Source organism: Apium graveolens, chromosome 1 (genome assembly GCF_009905375.1).
Source record: "Apium graveolens cultivar Ventura chromosome 1, ASM990537v1, whole genome shotgun sequence".
NCBI classification, from domain to species: Eukaryota; Viridiplantae; Streptophyta; class Magnoliopsida; order Apiales; family Apiaceae; genus Apium; species Apium graveolens.
The window spans coordinates 205,261,383-205,278,407 of NC_133647.1; the positions used below are offsets into that span (position 1 = coordinate 205,261,383).

At 30.9% G+C, this 17,025-nt stretch overlaps 1 protein-coding gene across 1 annotated transcript; it reads left to right on the forward strand.

The window, feature by feature from the left end:
• The first annotated feature begins 2,967 nt into the window (after positions 1-2,967).
• Positions 2,968-5,409, forward strand: LOC141718286 (GEM-like protein 4). The gene is made up of 4 exons (XM_074520674.1): positions 2,968-2,979; positions 4,018-4,138; positions 4,261-4,341; positions 4,442-5,409. The coding sequence occupies exons 1-4, from the start codon at positions 2,968-2,970 to the stop codon at positions 4,891-4,893; spliced, it is 666 nt and encodes a 221-aa protein (XP_074376775.1). The 3' UTR covers positions 4,894-5,409.
• Positions 5,410-17,025: the final 11,616 nt, after the last annotated feature.

Below are 17,025 nucleotides of genomic sequence, written 5' to 3' on the forward strand. Positions count from 1 at the left end.
TAATAAACGGAATAAAGTATAATTTGGTTCAACGGTTATTCCCTAATTTTGGTTATTAAGAAAATATATAAATAGTGTTATATATTCGCTAAAGTACTGAATTATTAAACTATTACACACATACTCTACTTTTCCTACTAAACTACAACCGCACCTTATCATATCATTAAAAAATTTGTATTATATATCCGCTAAATTACTAAATTGTTAAACTACTAGATATAGTATACTTATTCTACTAAACTACGACCACATGTTATCGTATTTTTTTTATAAATTTATTACTCCCTCCGTCCCTTTCGATTGTTTACATTTTTGACAGAGTGCCTGACACGCATTTTGAGGTGCATATAAAGTATAGTTATGTAATTTTTTTTTTACAATTTTGTTTTTCTGAATAAAAATTAAAACATTAAACTTTTATTCGGAAAACAAATTTATAAAAATAAGTTACATAACTATACTTTTTATGCACCTTAAAATGCATGCCGGACACATATTCAGAAATGTAAACAATTGGAAGATACCGAGAGAGTATTATTATATATCTATATAAATATTTTTAAATTATAATATGAAAGGATAAAAAAAATTCTTAAATATTAACGGAACCGTGCGCTTAAGCTATTATACATAATATAGGAACATAGTATAGATAGATATGGATTCCACCCTAGCAAACCACTTTACAAAATTAGGTACAAAAACTGCTACGGGTTTAACATGTATCATGAAACAACTATTAAAATTGCAGCAAGTGCTCATTACCCCATGTAACTGTACATTTCGACGAAAATAGAGTAAAAAAGTTTAGCACTGCTGCAGGCCTTATAATAAGGACATTGATACATGCAGAGGTGCAATTTGCATATCAGAGGACATAGGAGCACATAAAGCGCCATGTGTGTCATAATGCCTCTTGTCCATATGAATGTTTAAAAACCAAATGAATTAAGCCATGGTAATAAACTAATGATTCAGAACTAGGATGATGGCAGATAAAATCTTGTTCAATTAACGGTATCAGAAGATTTTTTTCTTATTCTTTTTTTTTTCTTTTCTGTTCTTTTTCTTTGTTTTTTCCGTCCTTCTTTGTTTGTTTTTCGTAGGTTTTATCCTTCTTCAAAGATGAGTCATCTCCTAGATTTTACGGAAGTGTTGACACGTGTCTAGAGATTATACATAGGTGAGGCGATGATGATGAGACGTAGGGACAAGTGCCATAATTTTCATATTTTCGGGAATGACTAAGACGAAGCAGGTGACAAGTAGGTAATGAACGGGATGCGTGAAGATGGATCGGAGCGGGAGGATATGAGAATTTCTGCCGTAGGGTAAATTCCCGTAAGGAGAAGGGCCGGACGCTCTAAGTCACTTAGCCGTAGGCCGTAGACCGTAGGGAATTTGCAAGACCATCATAGGACATATAAATAGATTGAGACATGGTAATGTATGCTATTAATTTTTAGCCACTTCCTTCCTCAAATCTGTAGTCTTAGCTATCATTGCTCCAACTCCAGCTAAAATAATAATTGCCAGAGGTAATCTGGTAAGCTAGGAAGATTGGGTGCGGGTGCGGTGGTGCGCGGTGCGGGGATACGAGAATTCGGCAAATTCAAAAATATGGGGATTCGGGTGCGGCGGGATACGACAAATATTTAAAATAATATTTATATATTTACTATAAATATAGTCAAAGAGTCACATTTTAATTAAATAAAGTAGTTAAATAAGTAAGTTCATTATCCTAAATAACCGAATACATTTTTAAATTATTTATTTGAAAAAGAATTATTTGATTATATTTAACGTATTATTATTTACTCAAATTTAATATATAAGAGTTCATTATTAATAAGAGCCAATTAAAGAAAAAATCAAATAAGTTTACAAAAAAAGAATACTTGGGTCCGAGAAAGACACAACACAATAGTTAAACACGCTGAGACAAATTATACATACGTGACTATACATACACGCTATACATATAAAAATGATAAACACACATGGAAGGAAGATGAAGGTTGATAACAGATAACAAGGATTAGAAGATGGAGATGAAGACACGGCGATGATTAATTCGCCTCAGTAGTCTTTCCTCTCTTCCTAGTCTTTCAATTGGGCAACTAAAGTCGGTCCAAAAATTACAATATATGCCACTCCCGCACCCCAACCCGCACCTCCACGAATCTGATCTGTGAAATACGGCGATACGCCACGGCGGCGTACCCCGTGCGTTTCCCGCCGCACCCCAACGCACCGCCGCACCCGAACATATTCGGTGCGCAGTACGCCAGGGAGGTGCCGCACCCCTGCTTTCCTGTAAGCCCCGGTTCTCATATGTTTAAAATTTCTGTAACTCTATATAGAAGCTGGTATTCGATTCCTTGCACTTAACAGACTCCAACATTAGACTTCTGGAATTAGCACAAAGAAAGGAAAAAAAAATAGACTTCTGCCCACAAAGATATAAGACGGCGGGGAAGGCTATCAGGCTTAGCGTGCATCACTTATGCAACTAGTGAGAGCATGAATGCTTAACATGGGAAATATATGTTCAGATCAATTGAGAAAGAGTCTTAATTAGTTTTGACATAATAGATCAATGCTAATAATGCTGAGAATTGCAGAAGGATTCCCATCAAAGTAAAAGATTTTTCCTAATTAAAATTTCCCTGTCTTTGCACAAGATAGAACTGGGAATGATCTTGATGATGCTAGCAAATCGACAATGGAACGTGCCTCATCAGCCGCTTCTCAAATTCCAAGCTCCAACCTTTGCATATAAGTACCTTTCACCCACACATTCTAATAACATTTCTCATTGATTCTTGAAACAAGCACCAAACAAGCTCCAAGTAATAGCCTACCTATGATGACCAATTCTGTTTCAGAGACTTTTTATACTTTGATGTAAATATTTTGTTGTACATGAAGATGTCAAATTGTTTATATATGCGGTTCACCATGATTCAGATGGTATGAACCACTGCAAATTTGGACATTTTATACTCCATATCTACAAATCAACAGGACCTTCAGAAAAGAAGATGAAATATGTCAGAACTTGGAGCCAGCTGTCATAAACAACTTTTCTTGTGGCACAAACTTTACACTAAGAAAAAACAGTTTTAAGACTGTGTCATGACACAGTATGTTGTATCTAAAATTATAATAATCATAGAAAATTTATAGTACATTCAATAGTGTTCCATTAAATTATAGTTAAACATCATAGAAAATTTGTAATAGTCTAAAGGTAGCTTGCATGGCTTAGTTTTATGGCTGCCCCACAAAACATTCCATTAAACATCAAGATAAGATATTAAGGATGCTAGAAAACATAAAGAAACATGCATGATGAAAAATATATGAAGAGTGACGGCAATCCAGATAAGCATTTGAAACTTTTGCACCAGCTGTTTATGACTTGCATGTAATGAATCTACTCCTTGCTTTCCTTAATCATATTGTTATATACTCTATTAAAGTATGCTGGCATCACAAAGAATGTCACTGCTCCTCTATGTGTTATCTTGTCCATTAACAATTGTAGTTCTTCTTCACACATAATCACAACTTCACCTTATTATGTTTTTGTCCAAGGTGCTACAAGCTTCAATGCTAGATCATACAAGCGCACATACATACTTAAAATGACATTTTCCTAGGTTTTGGGAGAGTCGGTAACGTTACAATTTTACTCTGTTAAAAACTGCCCAGCTTCTGGTTTTTCAGCAAGTTATAAGAACATGAACATTTTTCTGACATGATTAAAGAGTATTTAGACGAGAAGGCGATATTTTAATCTCCAATGCTCTGTTAAACCATTAAGTGTAATTGCTTAATAATCCACACAGATCATGCTACCAACAAATACCTTCAACACAGTTTTCAGTTGGTTAGTTACCCTCTGTTGAAATCGAATATGCCATCAATTTCAGCTAACTACCATTACCTGAACTTTTTGTTGTTCTATAACAAACTTTACAAAAAAAAAAGAAAACTTTTTGCCAGATTTCAGGACAAGTTATTGGATTTCCTATCAGCTCAACAGCATTTCCAGCTGAGATGCTTCCAGAAGGAATTTTATGTATCAGTTGCAATCAGTATTATGCATCTCCGAAATTTAGACAGAGTAAGTATCAAATAATTTATCAAACGAGATGTAAAGCAATAATTTATCAAATAATCATTTTGACTGTTAATATCAGCTATACAGTATCCTTTTATAACAATAGACTTTTCTTGGAACTGCAGACAATATAGAGTTAATGAGGAATAGGATGAACAAACTCAGTGTGCAAGTGGAGAATTTTGCAAAAGGCATTCGCAATCATGGTAAGTTATGAGCTTACCAAATGTCAAAAAACATTTGTTTTGTGGCTGGTTCTGCTTTAAAATTGAGTGCTAACATGTTCCTTGTTTTTAACTTTTGCAGTGAAAATTGGACCTAAGTTGAGTGAAATGGTGAAGGGAAAGTTGAGATTGGGAGCTAAAATTCTCCAAGTAGGGGGTGTGAAGAAAGTGTTCAGACAAAATTTCAGTGTGAGCCAAGGAGAAAAGCTATTAAAGGCTTCACAATGCTATCTATCGACAACTGCTGGTCCTATATCCGGATTATTATTTATCTCAACCGATAGAATTGCCTTCTGCAGTGAAAGATCAATCAAAGTCTCTACTTCAACCGGGGATTTGCTTCGGACTTGTTACAAGGTTTCAGTTCCATTAAACAATATAAAGAGAGCAAATGAAAGTGAAAATGTGAATGATACAGCAAAAAAGTATATAGAAGTAGTTACAAAGGATGGCTTTGAGTTTTGGTTCATGGGATTTCTTAACCATCAAAGAACTTACAAGTTTCTGCAGATGGCAGTGTATGAATCTCAATGATCACAACACAAATGTTGATTCTTCCCATGATCCATAACATGAATTTCGGTGTTATGGCCTCTGGGATTAAGCTGTAAATAGTCGAAATTGAAATGTCAGTACCTATAATTCATTTTTCTCAATGAAAATCCATCTATTTACAAATATGATATCACCGGTGCACCCTATTCTGACATCTCACTGTTCTTGTTCTTGTTGTATAAATTTGAAATTCTGAAGGTTGAATACATGCCTATTACCAAGAAAAACAATAATTTACATACCAAAAGATCACAGTATACATAAAAGCATCTGCACTTGTATTACACAAGGATTTCATACCATTCTATCCGATTCCAATTATTTTTCAAGAAAACAAGAAAAACTCACATAAATTATATCCTCGGCCTCATAACTAGGGATCAAATTTACTCTTTTAATCTTTGAAAATTTATGCCATCTGCACTATTCAAATGCCATATGTGCAATGAACAAGTTGAAGCTTTTTCCAAATAACCTTTATCAAATCTCATGCATGCAAAGATGGCCTTTATACAAAGTTTGTTAGTACTTTTTTGTTAAGGACTTTGTCCCTGCTATATTTAGTAGAACTATACCAAATATAGTACAAAGATAGAAAAAAGAAGCCAATTTGTGATTACTCAATTAATTAATTTGAGGTTTTTCTTAGCAAGTGTTAATATTAAGCATTTCTGATAACTGAGGCCTACAAAAATGGCTGATATAATTGCATAACTAATTTACCTGTACAATACTGAACACCTAGCTAACAAACAAAATATCCTGCAAATCCTCTCGAACGCACCAGATTATGGATTCTAGAATTATTACTACTAGAATCTTAACGAAGGGCAATGTAACTACAAAAAAAATGCACATTTAGCAATCTGGACCTCACTAATGACCATTATTTGGTAGGTTACTAATTACATCCCGATGAAAGACAAGCTAGCAATAAGTTGCATTGATACTCCCTTTCAGACATGCCATGTAGGTCGACTACTTCAGAAAATTTGAATTAGGCATACAGCATCAGATAAGAAAGCTACATAAGGCTTACCTTTCAATCTTCTTAGCCTTTAATTTTTGGTGTCAAAAGCAGGCTGGTCTCACAAGGCTAAAATTCCAACTCACCTTTCCACATCTGCTCTGCATCATCATAAAAAGACAAAACGATATGCTAAATATTTATTGATATAAATGCTAACCTAATTAAAAAATTAAGAGTGTATGTGAGTACTGTTTACTTGTTTTGACCAAATGGAAGATACTTTGGATTAATCCAAATTTGTTCTGAAGAAGACAGAAACAAGATGAGAAATGTGATAATTAATATGGGTGTCAATTTTGTCCCTACTATGGTTTAAGGTTCTTGCACTGTACCTTGTGCCTAAATGGTTGTAGTTCTTTACATTTCGAGAAGTCAGCTGATATGATTTTATAGAAGGTGCTAGAAGCTGCAGTGCTGAATCAAATATGAGTACAAAATTGTAGTTATATTTGTAAATAATTACTATACGTTAGTCATTAATCTCTTCCTTAATTAGAGTCTCAGTATATATGCCTAACATGTAAATGGAGAATCTATTCTGACATGTAAGAATAATTTTACTTATACTTGAAATTAGGAAACACTTTGGGATACCTATATACATTCCTTGATATATAGCTTTCTTATCATTCATTTACTCAAGAATTAGAGTGTTAAAATTCTTATGCAGGAACATATGCCACTAATGGTCTAACACTACAAGAAAAACCCAATCAGACAACACCGATTAGACAACACTCGACCAAAAAAGTGTTGCCCGAATTTTTCATACAACAGTTTTTTTGCAACCAAAAAATTGGCGTTGTCTGACGTTGATTACTACAAGCGATAAAAAAATGTTGTCTAGTAAAACAAATCAGACAAGTGTTTTCAAAATTAAGATGTTGTGTGAATGGGAAGGCTTTAGTATTACTACAACGCTTTAAAATCCATTGTCTAGTTGATGGAGACAGACAACCCTTTCTAAGGTGATGTTGTGCAAATGAGTAAAATCGTACAACGATTTTTAAAATCCATTGTCTGAAAATGATTGAGATAACGTCTTGTTTAACGGTTGTGGAAATGAGACAAGTATTTTTTTCTACTAGTTAGTTAAGCTCGAATCACACAATGTACAAATTAGGTGTTGTCTAAATGATACTTGATAGACAAGTGTTCTACATATATTATATGTCACCTATATCAGACAATAGTCTAATTCTTAAAACCGTTGTCTTTCTTACTAAATTTAAAAACGTGTTGCACAACAAAATATTCAAATAAATCGTTGTCTAGTTTATTACAATAAAAATAGTAATAATTTCAGAAAAAATAATTTCCAAACAATTCATTTTAAATTTTTTAAAAACAAAAAACTCTAATTAATTCCACTTTCATCTAGATTTAATATTTAAATTTTATATTACAAAATAGTTTAATTATCTACTTTATAATTAATAAAAAATTAATCACAAGTGCTTCAAGTTTACATTGTTAATTGTTCAATCCAAACAAGTGTTTTTCGAAAAAGCACGTTATATTAATCTACCTTATACAAGTATTTTTAAAATAAAACACTTGTAACAGTTAGACAACGGTTATCGATATTTATAATCTGTTGTAAAATATGTAATACTACAACAATCTTAAAGAAAAAACTGTTGTAGAATTCCAACAACGACATTTCCTAAAAAACACTTATGTAAAGTAACTTACCACAACATGATTTTAGAAAAAAACGTTGTCTATATTTTTACTAGTTTTAAATTTTTTTCGGAAAATTTATATGCCACCGTTAATTAATTTATACGAGTAACCAATAACTTACACTAAATTAATTTGTGTGTATTAAGATTTCAAATATACCTAATAATTACAACCTACTAATGACATAATACCGATAACGTGTATCAGATCGTTAATAACGTTAAATAATAAATATTTATGAATAAATAAGCTAAAACATGGGCACATTTTTACTACGGTTTTCTTTCTCAGACGTTGTCGTATAAAACTATGCACAACAGGCTTTTTTAAAAATACCATTGTGTGATTCAACAACGGTTTTTTTCTTGAAAACCGTTATTGACATTATTTTTAAATAACCTTTTTTGGTTATAAACCGTTGTATGAATTTGGCACTATTTATTTGGTTGATATTACATCCGACAATTGTTTTATATTAAAAACTGTTGTATGACTTTTGTTAAGACAACACATTTTAAATTTCAGACAATAATTTTTAATGCCATATATTTTTTTGACTTATTAATATATATTCCTTAAACTGTTGATGTTAATATATATTGTTTTTATTCACTTAAAAAATATTTTAAAATTTTCAAATATATCTTGCTTGAAATTATACCGAAAATGTAATTAAAGTGGTAGTTCCTAAATATTAAAAAAAATACCCCTCCCGACAACGAGACTCGCTCCTGATTTACATGATTAATTTTTAAAATGATTTTCTCGACGATGCAACCAGTGTTGCTTGTGATGAGGTGGCATGATGTGATTCGTGAAAAAACATTCACTTGGATTGTTGAGTTGGTGTAATTAGAACCGTTGATTAAAAGTAGATTTAATATCAGGCTTAAGATTTAAAAAAGTTGATCATCTAAGACAACGGTTTTTTTTCAAAAAAACTGTTGTCACAATTTATTTCAGACAAAACTTTTTCATAAAAAACCGTTGGGTGTTGCCTCTTACTAGATTTTTTTCATACCTGATGAAAAAGATAAATTTTTTTAATGATTTTTTAGAGGATCCAACCGTACGGATGTTAAGAATTACTCATTTTAGTCACATGAAAAAAGTATTAAAAAATTTGAAATTCATCTCGAATGTCAGGATTAGAAAAATCTGGTAAAAGTACCCCTCCCAACAACGAGACTCGTTCCCGATTTACATGATTAATTTTTTAAAATATTTTTTCGACGATCCAACCGTACGGATGTTAAGATATATCGATTTTAGTCATAAGAACAAATTATTAAAAAATTTGAAATTCATTTTGCATGCCACGATTAGAAAAATCTGGTAAAAGTACCCCTCCCGACAACGAGACTCGTTCCCGATTTACAGGATTAATTTTTTAAAATGATTTTTTGACGATCCAACCGTACGGATGTTAAGATATATCGATTTTAGTCATAAGAAAAAATTATTAAAAAATTTGAAATTCATTTTGCATGTCAGGATTAGAAAAATCTGGTAAAAGTACCCCTCCCGACAACGAGACTCGTTCCCGATTTACATGATTAATTTTTTAAAATGATTTTTCGACGATCCAACCGTACGGATGTTAAGATATATCGATTTTAGTCATAAGAAAAAATTATTAAAAAATTTGAAATTCATTTTGCATGTCAAGATTAGAAAAATCTAGTAAAAGTACCCCTCCCGACAACGAGACTCGTTCCCAATTTACAGGATTAATTTTTTAAAATGATTTTTCGACGATCCAACCGTACGGATGTTAAGATATATTGATTTTAGTCATAAGAAAAAAATATTAAAAAATTTGAAATTCATTTTGCATGCCAGGATTAGAAAAATACATTGGTAATGTAAAATCCGTATCACGTGTTAGGGTTTAGGATTTAAGATTTGTACTCGGTGATATTTTATTTATAATAATAACGAATTTAATTTAATTGATAAGAACAATATTTCTTTACACATAGAAGGTTTAATTAAATCAATTTGAATTTAATTTAATTTAATTTAGTCGATAACAACGATATGAACGAAATTTAATTTTTAATAATAAATATTATTAAATTAAATTGAACAAATTAATTATTTTTATTAATACATTTTGGTTCAATATAAAAGTTAGTATAACAATTTTTTACATTTTTTTATCATTATGAAAAATATACATATATGTATAATTCAAATTATTATACTCGAATATATAAATTACTAAATATATGTTTTATTTAAATATTATAATAGATTATTAAAAATATTATAATAGAATATTAATTTAGTACTGGTTAAGTTTGCTTAGGTTTACTTTCCCTCTTTCATTTCTCAATCACAATTTTCATTTCCCTCTCTTTTCAGTTGGAGCTCTCATCTTCGGACGGAGACAGGTCTCTCTCTCTCGCACACACAGTCTCTCTCTCTCGCACACACAGTCTTTCTCTCTCTCTCTCTCTCTCTCTCTCTCTCTCTCTCTCGCGCACACACAGTCTCTCTCCCTCCTCTTTCTCTCACACACTCCCCCTCTTTCTCTTTCTCTCTCTCGATCTCTCCTCTTCCTCCCTCTCTGTCTCTCTCACCCCTTCTCTCTCCCTCCCTCCTCGTCTCTTGCTTGATTTATCTTTTTATGTTATACATGCATTAGTGTATTTATTATTGTTTTTCCCTGTGTTTTAGTTTATGTAATTATTGGGTAAGATATATATGCATAGTGATTTATGCCTACCAAGTGTTTGATAATATGTGATTGTGATTTTTGTGTGAGTTTTGGACTTTGTATTTTAGTTTATGTCATTGTTGTGTAAGATATATATGTATAGTGATTTATGCATACCAAGGGTTTGATAGTATGTCACTGTGATTTTTTTGAGTTTTGGACTTTGTGTGAGATTTTGGACTTTGTGTATGATTTATGTGATATTTGTGTGAGTTTTGGACTTTGTCTGAGATTTATTTGATATTTGAGTGAGTTTTTGACTTTGTTTGTGTGAGATTTATGTGATTTTTGATTGAGTTTGTGACTATGTTTCTTTGTTTGTGACTGTGTTTCTTTGTCTGTGACTATGATTTATGTGACTTTGGTTGAGATTTATGTTTCTTTCTCTGTTTGTGTGTAGATTTATCATGGATTCAAGGAAAACAAAATATGCCTCTGCTCGTACTGACACTGCCCTTTTAAAGGCATTAAAGAAGAACAAGTCAGCCTCAATGACCGAAACACCAGTGCAGCCCTCTCAAAGTAATTCATCCCTTGTGTCTGTTAAAGGGAAGGCCATTTCCAGCAATTTACAAAATCAAATATCCAAGAAAAGGAAACATGGGAGTCAAGCAGTGGCTGAGAAAAAAGAGGGACTTAAACTCTTGAAACACGGAGCTGTGACAATGCATAGGATTGTACGACGTAAGATCCTGGGCATCAAGCTCCCGGTGCCTTTCAATGCAAAGGGTGAGCCCTACGGTGATGCGGGAACTGAAATGCAGTCTTACATTGGAGTTCTTGCAAGAACTAAAGTCGCAGTATGGTATGATTCATGGATACGTATTTCAAAAGAAAGAAATAATAAAATATAGGATTGTGTGCAGGTAACATTAATTGCCCTTACTAGTACTTAAGTACACATTGTTGCCTACCACCTAACTTGCACTTAAGTAACAATTCTTAAGAATGTAGATGGCATTTGATGTGCCGCTAACAGCAAGGAAGATGGTGTTGAAGTCAGTGTGCCAGAAGTGGAGGGAGTTTAAAAGTCGATTAAAAACTGAATACATCCTTCCTTACTGGGATCAACTTGAGTTGTTGGAGTCTCCTCCAGCTGACTACTCATATATAGAGAAAGCACATTGGGATATGTTTATTTCTGATCATCTCTCTATTGAGTTTATTGTGAGTTTTTGACTTTATTTGTTTTTAAAGTTCTTACAAGTTACATTAGGCTTTGTTGCTAATTTTTTAACTATCTGTTATGTGAAAAAAAAGATCCACACTACGCAGAAAAAAGAAGGGAGCTGAATGAATACCCTCACTGCATCTCTTGCAAGGGTTATGCTAACCTTGAACAAGAAATGGTTAGTAATATACACTCTTTGATTTTTTACAAGAGTCATATTCAAACGGGTTGATGTTTCTTAATTTTGATATCTCGAACATGGTTATTCATGGAGTCGCAAAGCAATCCTCAAATGGAGATAGATCGGTCAGCTACCTGGGTTCGTGCGTGACAGGATAAAGATGGAAACTATAAGGATCCTAAAGTTAAAGAGATTGTTGAAGAGATTGTAAGTTATTCATTTACCTTTTAATTAAATTTCCACATTACCAAAATATTTGTGGTCACCCTTTGATTTTTGGTTAAATTTTCAGGCGGTTATGAAACGGAGAATCAGTGAATGGTGACACCACTGTATTATTTCTGTAGTTTCTTGTTTAAGTATATACGGTTTCTCTGACACGGTGCCACCACTGTATTATTTCTTCTAGTCAATTGCATTGGGAGACGAGAGAACAGGTCTAGTTGTGGATTACATTATGAAGGTAAGTAAGCGTGAATCATTTTGTTTTATATACATGCATAGATTAACCAAGATATCAAGAACTAGACATTGGACTCAAACTGTATTCAATCACTGACTAGACTGCTGTTTGGTTAGTGACTGAACTAATGACTTCTATGCTAACAGTTACGAGAAATTATAGCAACCATTGCTAGTTTCCAGAAAACAGTTTGTAGAGCCGTGTTTAAGGGTTTTTGAAACTATTTTTAGGTAATCAGCTAGCTACAAAGCAGCTGAACTATTTACGAAAAAAGAAGCATAATTATGGATTACTTTACAAATCTATGTGCCCTGGTTTACAAATTGCCTTTTGTATATGTTTGTGGCCTCCTTTTATTTGGAAATTTTGAGAATCTAGCATGTAGTTTGTCAATCTTATTTTAAGTGAATTTTATGTGTACTTCGACTTTCTCTACAGATTGTCGGGATAGATGATTTGAAAAAGGAGGTTGACAAAAGAGGAAAAGATGAAGATGTTACAAGCAGGACCTCCCAATCTTCACCAAGATCAACTGCGAGGAAAGGTGGTATCTTTAGAAAGCAGGACATTGACAGTCTCTTCATGGAAGTGAGCCAGGTGACACTATGGGCATTTGTTTATTTTCTATTATGTCTTGGTTTGATTTCACTTTATATTAAGAGATCCAGTTCTTTGTTTTTCTTATAATGTAGGAAGGAAAAGAATATTAACTTAAGAGTGGTTGTCGATTTATTTTGAAGATTGTTTGTTTTCTCCAGATTGGGAAATTGCCTATCACATGCTGTGATGATATTGCAAGGACAACATAGCTCTTGCGGAAGACGTGAAGAGAAGCTGAAAAGGCCAAGTGAGCTCTGAGTAGCCAACATCAAATCCTTGTAGACTCTATATTTTCTTTAATTTGTAGTAGAAATCTTACACTCATGAAAGCAGTGATATCAATATGCTTTTAGCTTTTGTATAACTATGTTGTTGTGATTTCCGATCACGGATTAACTTTAGAACTTTTTTTTAGATTTGCAAAGTTAATTTCATTTGATTACTTGTTATATTTTGTGTAAGACAACGCTTTTAAGAACCAAGCTTCATTAAAATATCATGTCTTTAATACTAAAACAATGCTTTCGAACACAAAACTTCGGTGCAAAATTAACTCTCACAACACTAGTAAACCATTGTCTATATAATATTAAGATATTGTATCAAAGGTATTCATGCAATACATTTGGACAAATAAACAGTTGTATGTATCTGATCATGCCATACATTAAAATCCAAAACTGTTGTGTGTAGAAATTTATTACAAGAGTTCTACGAGCTCAATTTCATTTTTGTTGTCTATCTGAATACACAACAAAGTTTATACAACAATAAGTGTTGTAGGATTGGTTTTAATGTTATACCTTACACAACGGTTTTCTGAGTTTGTGAGAACCCTTGAGTAATGTCGCTTGTTACGACGAAAACAAGCAAAAAACGTTGTCTTTTTTGGATGTAATACAACGGGCTTAATCCATAATCATTGTCTGTATAATCTCAGACAATGTTTTTTAGCCGTTGTCTGATCCAACTAACAGACGGCGGCTCAATAGTCAACGGAAAAATACGGTATGAGACAACGGACATAAACCGTTGTTGAAGCTTGTTTTCCTTGTAGTGTAACTTACCCAGCTTACTAAAGATTACAAAAGACTTTATAGATGAAATCAATAATCTTTTTATCTATTTAGTCGATCAATTATGTACACTGTATTGTCAAAATTTGATATTTAGTGACCATAAGATTTCCACAAGGACAGACCATAACGTACTCATCCATTCCTTCCCTTTGCTTCAATTTCTTCCATGATCTCCTTTGGCAAAGGTATCTGCAAAACCAGACTTCATGATCCCGGGTATCCATCTCTTGTATCCCTGGCCTTCAATCCTAGTTGTTCCTTCGCAAACTATTACGTTCATGGCATCTTTTGCAGATCCACCAGGAACCTAGGAAAAACCCTGGATAGGAACCCATATGGACTGCTTTATTGGCAAATATATATTAGATTTCTTTGAATTCATTTCTCTAGATGAATGATAAGATTATATGTAGGCTGGAGTTTTGAAGTTATGGTCATTTATAAAGAAGTTGTAGGCTGGAGTTTGGTAGCTATGGTGATTTATAAACAAGAGAGTTAAGCTATGGTGATTTATAAATGGTATTTATAAAGAAGAGTTATGATTTATAAAGAAGCTGCAGCGGTTTTCTTTTTTAATATAATATAATTGTATGGATATAAAATCTATACTATACTGTTATAAGCTGTTTAGTTTGTTCCACCTTCATATAAAAAATATGTTAACCCCTTCCAAAATTAAGCCTTAAACAAATATAATTCTATAAAAAAGAAATCAAGTATTTAAGATAACTACAAAATCTATGAATTCTGATCCAAATTAATATCTGATGTCACTCAAATTTTTTCTTAACTCTTTTGTTGGAAATCAAACACTTCCAAAATTAATTTTAGTAATTCAAATTATAATTTAATAATATAATTAATAAATCAAAAAAATATTTAAAAGTATTTAAAAAAAATTAATTTATCTAATCATGTTATACTATTATAAGTAAAATATGGTTTCATTAAAAATAAAAATTAAATTCTAGGGCTACAGAGTAGTCTAACTCAAAGTATGCATCTCCCTCTAGGCAAAAACACTTTTCATTCATTCTGCACACTAAAAATATATATAAATAATTTAAAAAATATCATTTACCTATTCCATTGGCCATTTATATCAAAAATAATATCATAAATTAATTAATAAATATGAAAAAAATAAGATTAAATAATTTATATTAAAATTATTATCTTAAATTTCAAAAACTTATTTATTTTATTTCATAATTCACCTTTTATAATAAAAAGTAAATATAATAATATGGTTTCATTAAAAATAATAATAAATTTCTACGCTACAGAGTAGTCTGGCTCAAAGTATGATTTTTCCTCTCAGATGAACACTTTTCGTTCATCTTGCAGATTAAAAATATATTTAAATAATTTAAAAAATGTCATATCTATTCCATTGGCCATTTATATCAAAAATAATATCATAAATTAAATAATAAATATGAAAAAAATAAGATTAAATAATTTATTTTATATAAGATTATCAAAAATAAGATTAAATAATATCATAAATTTCAAAAACTTACTTATTTTATTTCATAATTTACTTTTATAATAAAAAGTAAATATAATAATATATATTCTAAATCTTAATATTTTAAATTATTCGAATTTCAATCGGTCAAAAGTATAATATAAAAAATAGGTATCATTAATTTCAATAATACATATTTATTATATTTTATTTAATTATCTTTTATAATTTTTTTATTTTAAAAAGAATTATTATATAAATAATAATATTATGTTATAATTAGCCCGCGCATCTTCCTAAAACAGTTGTTAACACTTTTCAAAATAAAATTAAAATAAATATATTTTATTTAAAAAAAATAAATCATGTATTTGATATATTACGAACTCTTTGAATAATAATCCTACTTGATTTCTTATCGCACTCAACTTTTTTTCAACTTTTTACAAACACTTCCAAAATTAATTTTAATAATTAAAATTTAAAAATAACAATTTATTAACAAGTCAAGAACATATTAAAAAAAATATTTATCAGATCATCTGCATACACCAAATCAACCGCATATATTGCTCCGCTAAGCGCCCACGGGCCGAGGACTTTTTATTATTTTAACTATTTCAAATTTGAATCCGTCAATAACATGATATATAAATTATTAACTTTGTCATGAATTTCAGTAATACATGTTTATTATCTGCTATAATTTAATTTTATATAATAAAAAATAATAAAATAATAAATTTTATAATCATAATTAACAGAATTTTAAATGCTGAAATTTTGTTATGTCGTTTTTGAATAGCATAATTTTAGAATTTGATGGTTGTTTGGAAATTAACAGAATTTCAAATACTCAAATTCAAATTCCACCATAGTTTATTAACTAACTAAATTATTTGAAATTTTTCATTAAAATATTTAATAAATTTTAAGAGAGTATGTTTTTTTCTAAATTATTTAATTAATAACTATCAATATTTATCTAGCCATCTTTAAAAATGGAAAGTCATCTTTGAAGATTTAATTTGACCATTACTACCTCTTTTGTTAGCATTCGATGCTTTATTTTTTTAATTTTTTCAAAAAAAAATTCAAAAATCTAACAAAATGAAATAAAACAAATACAAAATAACACACTAATATATTTATTCCCCAAACTCACCTTCATGAATTGTCACATCAATCTCCATATAAAAAACTCTACCCTCTCACAAAAAAAAACTTAAATAATGGTTTGAGTTATGAAAGCTCTGATTATCATACATGCATATGTTTAGATTCATCCAGCTGTCATGTCTATAAACAGTAACTGATTTCAAGTTTAGAAATCAGAACTAAAAATAATTGGGAATCACATTCATGGGTGCTATTTTGTTTACTATTTATCTAACACAAATAAATATGATCTTTTTGTATATAAAATTAGAATAAATTGCAACTTTCTAGATATATTATTCTACTACTATCAAAGCAACTCACGGAGAGTTTTTCTACTCCATATTTATTTTTGCTGCTCATATAAAACTAATGCATGATATATAACTACCTGTATTGTGGAAATCCACTCATTCTTCTATACAACCTTATACCTCTACAGCATATTGTTACATATGTTTTTTTATCATACATATGTAAATGTGCTAAATAAATGTTTTATTTAACTTTAAATATAGCTACTTGAATTCGGAAATAAATGATAGTTACT

What these genes read in the sequence shown, in the direction of transcription:
- LOC141718286 (XM_074520674.1), top strand. An exon ending in ATCTCCGAAATTTAGACAGA is followed by an intron (nt 4,139 to 4,260) that starts GTAAGTATCAAA and finishes TTGGAACTGCAG; the next exon opens with ACAATATAGAGTTAATGAGG. An exon ending in AAAAGGCATTCGCAATCATG is followed by an intron (nt 4,342 to 4,441) that starts GTAAGTTATGAG and finishes TAACTTTTGCAG; the next exon opens with TGAAAATTGGACCTAAGTTG.